The sequence below is a fragment of the Phacochoerus africanus genome, chromosome 2 (assembly GCF_016906955.1).
Source record: "Phacochoerus africanus isolate WHEZ1 chromosome 2, ROS_Pafr_v1, whole genome shotgun sequence".
Lineage (NCBI taxonomy): Eukaryota > Metazoa > Chordata > Mammalia > Artiodactyla > Suidae > Phacochoerus > Phacochoerus africanus.
The window spans coordinates 52945774-52959415 of NC_062545.1; the positions used below are offsets into that span (position 1 = coordinate 52945774).

At 41.6% G+C, this 13642-nt stretch overlaps 1 protein-coding gene across 1 annotated transcript; it reads right to left on the minus strand.

Moving 5' to 3' along the window:
- Window positions 1-690: 690 nt before the first annotated feature.
- Window positions 691-1842, minus strand: OOEP (oocyte expressed protein). The gene is made up of 3 exons (XM_047769346.1): window positions 1649-1842; window positions 1298-1477; window positions 691-935 (listed from the first exon to the last, which is right to left on the minus strand). The coding sequence occupies exons 1-3, from the start codon at window positions 1833-1835 to the stop codon at window positions 856-858; spliced, it is 447 nt and encodes a 148-aa protein (XP_047625302.1). The 5' UTR covers window positions 1836-1842; the 3' UTR covers window positions 691-855.
- Between the last annotated feature and the right edge of the window lie 11800 nt (window positions 1843-13642).

Genomic DNA, 13642 nt, shown 5'->3' on the forward strand with positions numbered 1-13642 from the left:
AAAAAAAAAAACAAAAACAAACAAGAAATCAGCTCATGCAGAACACCTGCTGGAGAGAGGTGGAGGTGGAGGCAGGGGCAGGATGGGGGTGGGGGGAAAGCCCTGGAAAGACACTTTCCAAAACCCAAGCTGCCCAGGACCCTGCTTCCTGGTAAATTGCAGCACCAGCAGAATAAATACTGATTGCCTCAGCCTGTCTGTTGGAATGCCTGTCCGTGTGCGAGGTCAGAGGTTCCATCCGAGAAAATGCACAGGTACGCTCGTTGCTACTCTGGGGTCAAACCACCAGCTAGAAAGTAAAAGCCTCCCAGGAGAATTTTTGGCATTGCCTAAAAGCTTTTTAGAAAAGAAAATTCTATGGGCTCAATATACTGCATCAGAATCAGTGAAGAGGACCAAGAAATTGTGTTTTAGGAAGTTTTCAAGATGACCCTTATACACATGAAAGTTTGAGAAAAAATGATACAAAAGAAACTCAAAGCAGACTGACCATATAGTTCTGTACCCTGTGCTTGAAGGCCTGACTCTGACCATAAAATAATGATAAAAGGGTTAGTAGTTTCAAAACGGCAGAAACTAAACCCACCATCAGCCTTTTACCCACCTCTCACATCAAGACATGAATGAACGGAGTCAATCTTTTATAAATTTGCTTTTATTTTTAGTGAGAAATTATCTTTATGCTATTGAACAAAAAAGGAAATTCATTTATTTACTCAGTGGCATTACAAACTCACATTTACATCAAAATAATAAACCATCAGGACACAGGAAAAAATGCAGAGATTTAAGGATATTTGCTTCTCTTGAACTTGAGTAGCAGAAGCAGGACTGTTCTCATGCTCCTGACAATGCTTATGCAACAGGATGCTGGGGGTTCTGGGGACCTGATGCAAGGGCCTTCAAGAACTCCTCGAGTTGTTCCATCTTTTCAGCTGGAAAAGGAAAAATGCTCGCTGTTGCAAACTACTATTTCACAGGAGTTGGCGGAAGGGGAGCCCTGGCGACATCATTTCTCAGGGTGGAAGCTCTGAACCTAGGATCTGGAGGTAGTGGTGCCACCAAGCTGAGGCTGGCGTGGGCAGTGATGGGCCTGAATGCATCATATCTCAGCCTACTTTCCCCATGTCCTATTTGGATTCTTCACAAAGAGATGCCCAGGGAGACTCTATGCAACATACTGGAATGAGGAAACTGCAAAAAGCTGTGGGAAGATATGAGGCTGGAAGGAAGATAAGCACGACCAGGTGTTTTCTCTTGTGGCTCCCTCCACAGGCATGTTTTCCAAGATCCTTACCTCGGGCACGATGCTCTCGGTGCCTCGACGCTAGGCTAAGGAGTACGTTCTTCACCCGATTTTGTACAGCTGGTCGTCCGAAGACTGTGATTTCGACCAAGTTCCCCGCGTTAACTGTGTCTACCATCAGCAGGGCCTGGCTCATCCACTCAATCTTCGGAACCAGGACTTGGTTTGGGCCTAAAGAAGAGAGAGAGGCTGAGCAGCGGCACCGGTCAAAGAGCAGGAAGATCTAGCTGTAAGGGAAGGTGAGCAGGAAGGGCTGGAAGCTGGGGAACTGGGCTGATGACCGGGGAACTGGGCTATAGAAAGCCGCCCAGGGGCCTGCTCCCAGCACACCCAGTGGCTCACCGAAGATGGAGTCAGCCAGCCACGCCTCCAGGGAAAACACCAATGGATTTCTCAGCTCCTGCACAGGAAACCACCAAGGCCGGGTGTGAATCCGTGGCGCCAGAAGTGGTAACTCCAGCAGCCCGTTCTCCTGGGGAGATGTCGTCGACTCTGCCCCCTGGGCTTCGGTGGCACCTGCGCTGTGCATGCTTACACCAGCGCTACCGTGGAGCTTGCAGGGGTGCGAAGCCCGGCCCTTTACGGTGTCCTGCTGGCCCCGCCCCTGCTGGTGCACCTGGGCCCCTGCTGCCTCACCCGCTTGTTTGGTGCTGGTGCCCGGTTGCTGCGCCGGCACTTCCTTCTCTGCGTGGGTCACCTGGATTTCCTTTTCCACCTTGAGTCTCTCCGAGCCTCTCCACCTGTAAGGTAACACTTAGCCTTAAGGTCCCAACCTCGGAACACAGCTGGTTGAAGTGTGGTTTGACTGAGCGGGAGTTTCTTCCATTGCCTGGTTGAGGTTTCCAAGGCCATGCCTAAGGCGTGCCAGGTCCAGGGCAGACTCCTGGAATCTGCAACTTCTTCTGCTCTCGTTTCCTGACTCTGGTTTGTTACCACTTCGAAATCATTCAAACAAATGTGTTGTGTTTAAAATATGGACTTCAGGAGTTCTCTTGTGGCACAGTGGGTTAAGGATCCGGCGTTGTCACTGCAGTGGTGCAGATTAAGAGGGTTCGATTCCTGGCCTGGGAACTTCCACATGCCTTGGGCACTGCCAAAAATACATACATACTTACATACATAAAGACAGGGTTTCCTGCCTCTGCAGAAGATTACATTGCTTTTATAAAAAAAAAAAAAGATTGAAAATAAAATATAGACTTCAGAGGTGGTCATTCTAAAAAACTTAGCAAGTGTAGACAAATCTCATTTCCAAAATCCTGAGACTAGTGTTGGTGCACATTTCTTTCCAAGGTTCTTAATTTTAGTTAAAAATTTAAATTATGAAAGATTTCACACATTCAGAAAGCTGTAAAATAAACACTCATGTACTGCTCTCCATTTAACAAGATGTTAATATTTCCCACATTTGCCTCATTTCTCTTCTTTAAAATAGATATCACCAGAGCATTTTTCCTTTCTCTCCCTCATCCGTATCATCTGGGCCTCAACAGTTATCCGAGAGGAGATACTGAGCCTAACTTTGGATATTTTTATTTCTTCAATTTAATTTTAAAAATCAACATAATACATACATATTGTCAAAAAAAAGTCTTGAGGATATAAGGTAATATAAAAGTTGTCTCCCTCAATCTCTTACTAATTCTTTTTCAATCGTGCATGCTGTGAATATCTTCTAATTTAATTGTCTTTTCATGTTCTTTAAGGTGTCTTTAAAATAATAAAATTCTTAATTTTAATATAGTCAGATTTATCAACTTTTATGGTAAGTGGGTTCTGTCTTAAATCTTTATCTGTCTGGAGGTCTAAAAGACATTCACTATACTTTCCACTAAGAATCTGAAGTTTCTATCTTAACATTTAAATTCCTCAACCATCTGGGGTTAATTTTTAAAATTGGGCATAATGTAGGGATATAATTTCTTTTTTTTTTTTTTTTTGCCACAGCATACAGAAGTTTCAGGGCCAGGGATGGAATCCAAGCTCTAGCTGCAACCTATGCCACAACTGCAGCAACACCAGATCCTTAACCCTCTGCCAAGCTGGGGATTGAACCTGGTCCACCACAGAGAATACGATGGATCCTTAATCTGCTGCATCACATAAGGAACTCCTAATTTCATCTTTTTATCAATTGACGATTTTTTCCTTTAGTGGTTCTCTTGAGTATGCATTCAACTTGTGACCTCTTCAAATTATATCCTTAAAAATTTTCAGACTCTTACATGTAGCATGAGTTAGCTGCAAGGCTAGTTTATGGTAGATAATTATTAGGTCAAGACGTAATGGAGGGAGTTCTCATTGTGGCTCAGTGGAAACAAATCCAACTAGTATCTATGAGGATGTGAGTTCGATCCCTAGCCTAGCTCAGTGGGTTGGGGATCTGGCATTGCCATGAGCTGTGGTGTAGGTCACAGACGTGGCTTGGATCTGGTGTTACTGTGGCTGTGGTGTAGGCCGGCAGCTATAGCTCCGATTCGACCCCTAGCCTGGGAACTTGCATAGGCTGAGGGTGTGGCCCTAAAAAAGCAAAAAAAAAAAAAAAAGACATAACTGAGAAAGCAAGATCTTGAAAAGGAACTATGGAGTTCCCTTCATGGCTCAGTGGAAATGAATCTGACTAGTATCCATGAGGACAAAGGTTTGATCCCTGGCCTTACTCAGTGGGTTAAGGATTTGACGTTGCTGTGAATTGTGGTGTAAATCGAGAACACAGCTCAGATCCCAAGTTGCTGTGGCTGTGGTGTAGGTCAGGGGCTACAGCTCTAATTCCACCCTTAGCCTGGGAACCTCCATATGCCATGATTGTGGCCCTAAAAAGACCAAAGGAAAAAAAAAAAAAAAAAAAAAAAAGAGGAACTACTTTGTGTTAAGAACCCAGCTAGTATGCATGAGGATGCAGGTTTGATCCCTGGCTGTGCTTAGTGGGTTAATGATCTGGCACTGTTGTGAGCTGTGGTGTAGGTTGCAGATGTAGCTTAGATCCCAGGTTGCTGTGGCTATGGTGTAGGCCAGCAGCTGCAGCTTCCATTCAACCCCTAGCCCGGCACAAGAAAAATTCCTTTGGCATTCCCATCTAGAAGTCAAAGTTTATTTCTGATTTAGTTTCATTTTGGAAGTATAGTCATATGGCATCCTGACTTTACGTAGAGACCCCATGTTTAGTTTCCTATATTTGGCAAGCCTTAAGTTTTATTAACTGGCCCATGCCAACTTCAAAACAGAGTTGCAAGGTTTTTTAGGATTTAACAGAATCTGCCAAGATTAATCATTTTTTGTCACTTTTTTTTTTGTCTTTTTGCCATTTCTTGGGCCGCTCTCAAGGCATATGGAGGTTCCCAGGCTAGGGGTCGAATCGGAACCGTAGCCGCTGGCCTACACCAGAGCCACAGCAACACGGGATCCGAGCCAAGTCTGCAACCTACACCACAGCTCATGGCAACGCCAGATCCTTAACCCTCTGAGCAAGGCCAGGGATCAAATCTGCAACCCCATTGTTCTTAGTCAGATTCGTTAACCACCTGAGCCACAATGGGAACTCCTCATTTTTGTCACTTTATACCACTGAAGCTTCCCGATATGACTCTGAGGGGGATAGAGGCATGATTTGAATACTGGCTCCAACATTCTCTAGCTGCATGACTGAATGCAAGTTTTTAAAATTCTCTGCACCCTATAAAGTAAAACAAACAAACCAACAGCCTACCAAGAAGACTTCCAGTGCATTGCTTTCTTTCATTTTATCTGCTTAGCCCTGGAACAACCATTCTGAGGGGATTTAGGTTCAGTCATTAAAATATGTGAGTGAATTGGTTTCGTAATTTCTCATTAAGCCTTGTTCTGCATTACATCACTCCTTGTAATCTTCAGTTCTTAAGATGAAATCTCTATACAATGAAAAATATTACAAAGCACAATGAACACCAGTTTTGTGTGTGCGTGTGTGTGTTTGACTGCCCCACAGCATATGAAGTTCCTATGCCAGGGATCAGAACTGAGCCACAGTTGTGACCTATGCTGTAGCTGTGGCAACACTGGACACTGGATCCTTTAACTCACTGTGTCAGGCCAGGGATCAAATCTGGGTCCTGGTGCTGTAAAGGTGTTGCACCACAGTGGCAACTCCATTAACACCAGGTTTTTTGCACCAAATAATACCAAAATGTATGTAACAGTAGTTAGAAAAATTGGTCAAAATGAGGAAAATAAACTAGTAAGGGGATATTTAACAAATCACTGTAAGACTAGGAGTAGCCATGCAGAAAAAATGCAATAAAGGCCTGACAGGTCTGAGTAATAGAGGACACTATTCTAATGTTTAGGAGCATATAAACAGTAATTATATACTAGTTCTCTTTGATGGGTGCATGGTTGAATAAATTAATAAGGAGATATTATACCACACTATTACATGATATACAAGTAAGAAATGAAAATTACTCACAACATACTTAGAATATCAAAATAATTTACAAAGAACATTTTAAAAACATTTTATTATGGACAGTGTACATTCTGAAAAATCCAGTTTTCAATCCCTTCTCATCTATCCTGTTTACCTCTCCCTGATATAGTTAACTATCACTGATTTTTTTTTTTTTTTTTGCTTTTCATGGCTGCACTTGTGGCATATATTAGTTCCCAGGCTAGGGGTTAAATTGGAGCTGCAGCTGCCAGCCTTTGACATGGCCACGGCAGCATGGGATCCAAGCCATGTCTGCAGCCTACACCACAGCTCAGGGCAACACCGGATCCCCGACCCACTGAGTGAAGTCAGAGATCAAACCCACATCCTCATGGATACTGGTTGGATTTGCTTCCTCTGTGCCACAATGGGAACTCCCTATTACTAGTTTTCTGAATTATCCTTCCATTAAAAAAAAGTACGGATAAGTATCTGAGAATTTTGCTTTTACTTTTTAATAATATTGCATGTATTTTATACAAACTGTAAACTATAGCTTTCTTACCAACCTTTTTATTTAGAAAAACTTTAAACCTATGCAAAAATTGTAAGACCTTAAATTTACATTCTATGCCTTTCATTTACTTTCATCAGTTGTTAATATTTTTCTTCATTTATTTTCTTTCTCTACCTACACGTTGTTTTCATGAACTGTTTGTAAATTACAGGCATCATGATACTTCATCTCAATTACTTCAATATTATTTCCTAAAAACAAGGACATTCACTTATATAACTATATAAAATTATTCACTCAGGAAATTTAACATTGGTTGAATACTGTTGTCAAGTTCAGTTTCAATATGGTCCAATTTCAGTTTTTCTAATAATGTACTTTATAGCTAATGTAAAAATCTACAATCCAATTAAGGAACATAAATTGCATTTATGTGTCTTGTTATCTCTAGTAGTCTATTTTTTTATTTATTATTTTTATTTTTTGTCTTTTCACCTTTTCTAGGGCCGCTCCCACAGCATATGGAGGTTCCCAGGCTAGAGGTCTAATCGGAGCTGTAGCCGCCAGCCTATGCCAGAGCCAGAGCAATGCCAGATCCGAGCCGAATCTGTGACCTACACCACAGCTCCTGGCAACACCGAATCCTTAACACTGAGCAAGGCCAGGAATCAAACCTGCAACCTCATGGTTCCTAGTCAGATTCGTTAACCACTGAGCCATGATGGGAACTCCTCTAGTCTCTTTTAATATAGAGTTCTTCTCTGTTGTTTGTGTTTAATCTTTAATGATAATGACAGTTTTGAAATATTTAAAATTTTTTATTATGGGAAATTTAGAGCATATACAGAAAGTTAGAGAGGATAGTTAAATGAATGACCAATATACTCATTCCACAGCTTCAAAAATATCAACTCACGTATTATCTTGTGTGGAAATAAAGGCCATCCAAATTGGAACAAGCAAAGGCTGTTTATTGAGAGCTTGCTATGGCACGGGAGTCAGTCACCATCACTTGTGTTTGGCAGAATCTCAAAAGCAAGCAGAGGAGAAGGAAAGCTTTAAATAAAGTGGAAAAATGGTATGCCTGAAGGAGGAGGTATTGGCCTGGGGAAAATGTAGGGGGCTAACTAGACTGGGGTATCATATGTGACTGGCTAGGGGTATGTATTTGGCTTTTTCCAGTTCATCCTAAATTGACATCAAGGGCAAAGATTAACAAAGCTATCAGTTATTCATCAGGTCTAGGCAATTTTGTGTTGATTGCCATAGGCTTTGGCTTCCACAGGCTTCCTGGACTAAGTGCTGCAAATTGTGGGTCAACATTCTATTTTTAAGTTTGATCTGGCCATTGTCTGTTTGTATATTCAATTCCTCCTGGTCCCTGATTTTGACCATTCTCTCATTTGCTGGAGGTTGACCAATTCAGGAAGAGCCAAAGATCCAGATCTTCACCACTTGGAGATTGTGCCACTGTCTTCATGGTCAACTGTATTGCAAGATCTTCTTTCCCTTTTTGTTGTATCATCATGGAGATCATCTGATGAGAGAATGGATGTAGAAGTCTTTAAGACTCTGGATAAAATATGTCAAAAGAAAATTCAGAGAGCTTTACTTGAGGTGAATATTTTATTGAGTGAGAAACAAACTGTTCACAATCAAGGAGACTTCCAAACCAAAAGTGGCTTGAAACTGCACTCTGAGTAGTTACAACTCAGCTTATAAAGTGTAAGGAGGTACACTGTTTTGTATTTTGATTGTAACTGGCTGCTAGAAACTTTCGTTCCTTTTACAGCAGTAGTATTACATAAGCTTACTTGTTTACTGTAGCTGATTAACTAGGAAGCTATAAGGTTATGCTGACATGAAGAAAGCTTAAGTTTTGTTTAAGGTCAGGGTCAGCATTTCAGGTAAATCAAGACAATTTTAAGTTTTGATTACATGACTAAGTGTTTGGTCTAGGGGTATAATAGGGGTATATTCAAACTGTGGCCTCAATGTTGATTTCTCTTTAACAAATGCAGTAGGTCAACATCATGACCACTGTGACAAAAACAAGGACAACTAATAATCCCTGTAAAATGCTTTGAAACCAGTTATCCTGACTGCCCCACCTAGACCATGAGAACAAATTCAATAGACCCTGAGGATCAACCTGAGAGAGTCATATAGCTTTTACCTTAAGGCAATACAGAGCTTGCTCCACCTTGCCTGTTTCCTTGATCCAAGTACAACAAGATGTAATGGCAGTGACACAGACAGCGCCATGGTTAGCCAATAAGAAATCTAGAGCCATGCCATTGTCCACTGTTACTCATGCCATTGAGTTGAGACTGATCTCTAGTCATCTAAGGCAGACATATCATTATTAACTTCTGCCAAAGTTAGCAATAGTTTTCTTCCAGTCTTTTCTATTTGTATGATTCCTCCCAATGGGGACATTGTTCTCATAAATAATGCAGCAGGTTGGGTGCCTGAGTAATCAAGAATGGCCTCATTTTATTTTATTTTATGTCTTTTTGCCTTTTCTAGGGCCACTCCCACGGCACATGGAGGTTCCAGGCTAGGAGTCTAATCGGAGCTGTAGCCGCTCACCTACACCACAGCCACAGCAACGTGGGATCTGAGCCTCATCTGCAACCTACACCACAGCTCATGGCAACACCAGATCCTTAACCCACTGAGCAAGGCCAGGGATCAAACCTGCAACCTCATGGTTCCTAGTCGGATTCGTTAACCACTGAGCCATGACAGGAACTCTGAAGAATGGCCTCATTTTAGAGCCCATGTCTGAGTCAGAATTTCCAGCCTTGGTGATTTATAGAACTGGGATCTCCGTATATAGTCAAGTCTCAGAACACTATTCCTAAAGTGCATTAAATGTTAGTCTGAGGCAAGCAGGATCAGGCATTCTGGCCACAAAGGAAGTAGTATCCAGTAGGGACACATGGAAATCCAGGAAAAAGGGAAGTTTAAGACAAAGTTGGAACCAAAACTTTACACTAGCTGGGTGACATGACTGGATCTCAGTTAGCCTCTTCCAAGTGATATCTGGCCCATTGCCCTATGGAGATGTTGAATCCAAATTTAGAATTTCCTTGGGTCAGGCGTTCCTGCTGTGGTACAACGGTTTGGGCAGCCTCTCTACAGTTCCAGGATGCATGTTCCATCCCTGACCCAGCACAGTGGGTTAAAGGCTCTGTCATTGCCACAGCTTCAGTGTAGGTCACAAATGCGGCTCAGATCTGATCCCTAGCCTGGACATTCCATTTGCCATGGGGTGGCCGAAAAAGAAGAAGAGGAGGAATTACCTTGGGTCAATACAGAGATTATAATAATTGGTTCTTCTTCTGGGAGAGAGGAATACTAGCCAAGTCACAGTTTGATTTGTTTAAGATCAATTGTCCACATAGGAGCAAATTCTGTAATTCTCTTGTTTTCATCGTGGATGTCGGTGATGGATAGCATATCCAGCAGTCAGTAAGATTGAGAGCAGTGGTTACTGTTCAGGATAATCCAAAAATGGCAATAGAATGAGTATGTTCTAACTTAACAATTATAATGAGGGGAAAAAAGAAAAAAGGGTCCTTTGTGGGTGGATGACAACAAAGGGTCTATAGGAAATAAGAATGATTATAAACAAGCAGAGAAAAAAAATGAAACAGGAATTAGATATCTTGGTCCACCAGCAGACCATGGACTATGTGTAGTCAACTCTTTGTTTCAAAGGTCTGGGATCACTGTCCGCTTCTGGAGGATCTCTGAGACTCCTGAGTTTGAAGTCCCATGTTGGAGTAGTTTTCCAATGGTGTGCAATTGTGAATGGCTTTTTAGTTGTGAAACATGAACTGAAATATTGACTCCCTGAAATTTCACTGTTCACTTGTTAATAACAGTATCAGATGAAGGCCCTTCCAATGAGATGCAAGAGCATTTTTTTCTCTGATATCTCTTCCTGAAGATGTGATCTCCTGGTTGAAGATCATGAAGAGGCTGTTTAGGAAGATACTGTGGGAGGTTGGTCTTAACCTGTTGGTGATAGGATTGGCTATGGTATGTGAGCCCCTTGCAGTATTTTTCTATGTCTGCATGCAGTTGGCAGAGTCTAGTATTAGAGATGACATCTAAATACATAAGCTTTCCGGTTACCAGTTCATTGGAGTATCAGCAATGTGTCCCTGAGGGAATGAACTGAATGGCCCTAAGGGCTAGTGGGAGTACCCCTGGCCAAGTGAACATAAGAGTTTCTGAAAGTTTTGCTAATATTAATTTAAGGATGTCATTGATCCTTTCAACCTTGCCAGAAATTTTAGTTTTTGAAAAACAGATAACACCTTACAAAGTTCTTTTATAAAGGTTTCTATAAAGTGTGTGCCTCAATTACATGATATAAAAATTGCAATGCCCCAGGGTGGAAATACAAAACCAGGCAGCTTTCTAGTGACTATAAAGGCTGTAACTTTTCAGCAAGAAAACGCTTCAACTCATCCTGAAAATAGACATACATAATTAAACACAGTCAAATCCCTAGGAGGGTGAAAGCTGGATAGCCTATCTGAGGGTTTTCATAAGGTCCTTAAGGCTTTGGTTCCTGGCCATGTCCCACCTTTACAATTTTTTCAGGACTATGTTGTTGGCAGGTGGCATGTGATCTGAAAACAGCCTTACCGTTCTTTTAAAAATTGCTCCATCAGTGTTGATTTAAGATAATAACCAATTTGTCTATTCCATTATGGATACTTTCATGGAGAAATTTAGCAAATAGCCATTTGAAATCATCTGAAGCCACCAAATGGCCATCTTGAGAGTGGCAGAGATTCTCTGAGCGAAGGGTACAACATATTCTTCCTTTTCAAAATTGGGGGCTAAATGTTGATATTTTATAATGTCGTTTTATAATTTATCCTTTTAAGGCTTAGATATGATCATAACCCTGGTTAAAATGGTTTGTTTGGCATAATGATCTACTAGAGCCTTTCCTTAATTTCCATATTCTCTCTTTTTACATAGGCCTCAAATTTATAATAGGCCGCTCTCCAGGAATTAGAAGTGTATCCAAAAGTTCTTTAACTTATCTATGTTTTGTAGGCTTTTTGGTAGAGTCGAAAAGCCTCCTTTGCTTCCAAAGCGTCCCAAAGTCATGTATTGCTCCAAAAGCATGCCTGCTATTAGTATATATGTTTACTCTCTGGTCTTTGGCTAGTTGACAAGTTCTGGTAAATGCAATCCCATCTAGGCTGACTTTGCCTCAGCTAGAAGGACTAGATTCTAAAGGAGATCTTAAATTAGCGATATCCAGCTGATAGACTCCACTTTCAGTTTAGAGGTTTAATACATCAACAAAGAACATTAGGTCAGGGTTCTCAGTGGGAGCTCTGATAAATTTGAGCAGGTAGAGTGAAGAACCCAGCTAGTATCCATGAGGATTTGGGTTCGATCCCTGGCCTCACTCAGTGGGGTAGGGATCGGGCATTGCCGTGAGCTGTGGTGTAGGCCAGCAGCTGCAGCTCCGATTCTAACCCTAGCCTGGGAACTTCTATATGCTGTGGGTGTGGCCCTAAAAAAAGAAAAAAAAATTTAGCAGGATACAGAACGTTCCCTAAGTAAAATAAGGCAATCATAAGGTTCCCTTAATTCTGGTAGGAGGAGGCAAGTGGCAGGACTGAGTATTGGAGCAGTGAATAGTCATGTGAGAGGGAGATGAGGCCAGAGTGAAACCTCATACCTAAGAGGCTAAAAAGCCTGTTTGAAAAGTGTGTGTGCTCAGTCACCAGAAATACCTGTTACTGCATGAGAAGCTGTTAGGTCAAATGAGAGCCCAGATCTAGTTCAGCAGAAGTATCAAGTTTTATAAAGGCAGCTATTACCTTAGGACAAAGGGGACAAACCTTTGCAGTTGAATCCAGGTTAAGGCCTCTATAGTAAGCAATGAGTTGTTGGACATTCCCATGAAGGTGAGTTAAAAACCCCAAAAGCTTGTCTTGATTACTCATGCAAAATTACATGAAACAGCTTTTTGTGGTTAGGGAGGTTGAAGTTAGTTGGGAGAGAGAGAACTGAGCTGCCAAGAGTCAGAGTAGCAGATTAAAGCACCAAGCTAAAGGGAGAGTTCAGTCTTTCATCACTTAACTGCAGTTGTGTAAGCAAGAGGCTAAAACTGGAGCCAAGTGTTGCCTCCCTCTCTTCCATTTTCCCTCATGGAGCAAGGTTAGGTAGATCAGTGCAGCGGTGTCTCACAATTGAGGGAAAACAAAAGGCTCTGGCAGTTTTAGGATCCTGAAATGGGTGGGGGGCAGAGAAGAGGAAAAGGAGGAAGGGCTCAAGTGGAAAAGTACCAGATACTGAGTCAGAGTGGGGAAGTATCTTCACAGTTCCCCCTTCTCCTCCCTACCCTATGATGATACCCCTGTAGAGGCTTCTGAGCTTCTAAAGAAGAGCTTTACCCAAGGCCTCTGACTGAGACCTAGGAGAGCAAATATTCAAAAGCACCTGATGGAGGGTCTGCGGAGTTGGCCTGAGTCCTCCCAGCAGAGACTACAGTGCATTGGTTGTGTATTACCTGAATGGAGTCTTTTAACAATTGACTTATTTTGGTGGAATACATTCTCCAGTTCTTGGGTGATAAGCGTATTTTTTTTAAATTTAATTTTCATTTTACATTGGAGGATAGTTGATTTACAGAGCTAGTTTCAGGTGTATAGCAAAGTGAGTCAGATATATATATATGTGTGTGTGTGTGAAAAAGAATCTTTTTCAGATTCTTTTCCCATATAGGTTATTACAGAATATTGAGTAGAGTTCCCTGTGCTGTACAGTAGGTCTTTGTTGATTATCTAGATCCCATAGATTTTAAAAGACAATAGGAGTTCCCATTGTGGCTCAGCAGTAATGAACCTGGCTAATACCCATGAGGATGTGAGTTCAATTCCTGGCCTCACTCAGTGGGTTAAGGATCTGGCATTACCATGAGCTATAGTATAGATCACAGACATGTCTCAGATCTGGCATTGCTCTGGCTGTGGCGTAGACCAGCAGCTGCAGCTTCAATTTGACTCCTAGCCCAGGAACTTCCATATGCCATGGATGTGGCCCTAAAAAGCAAAAAGAAAAGAAAACAAAGAAAGAAAGAAAGAAAGAGAGAAAGATAATAAAGGAAAACTATGGAGAAGTCTATCTCACAAGTTTGATAATTTAAATAAAATAGACCAAGTCCTTGAAAGATAAAATCTTCCAAACTTCACATAGGAAGAAATAGACAAACTGACTAGACCTATAATTATTGAATAAATTAAATCAATAATTATTAACTCGTAAAACAAAGAGCACCAGGTCCAGATGTGTTCACTGGTATATTTTAACACATATTTAAGAAAGAAATTACACTAGGAGATCCAGCATTTAAGAGGATCTGGCATTG

Bases quoted from the DNA above. Each gene is read 5' to 3' on its own strand.
- OOEP (XM_047769346.1), bottom strand. From the start codon at position 1,835: ATGCACAGCGCAGGTGCCACCGAAGCCCAGGGGGCAGAGTCGACGACA. The intron at 1,478-1,648 runs GTGAGCCACTGG...TCTCTTCTTTAG, and splicing joins GCTGGCTGACTCCATCTTCG to GCCCAAACCAAGTCCTGGTT. The intron at 936-1,297 runs GTAAGGATCTTG...TTCCTTTTCCAG, and splicing joins CCGAGAGCATCGTGCCCGAG to CTGAAAAGATGGAACAACTC.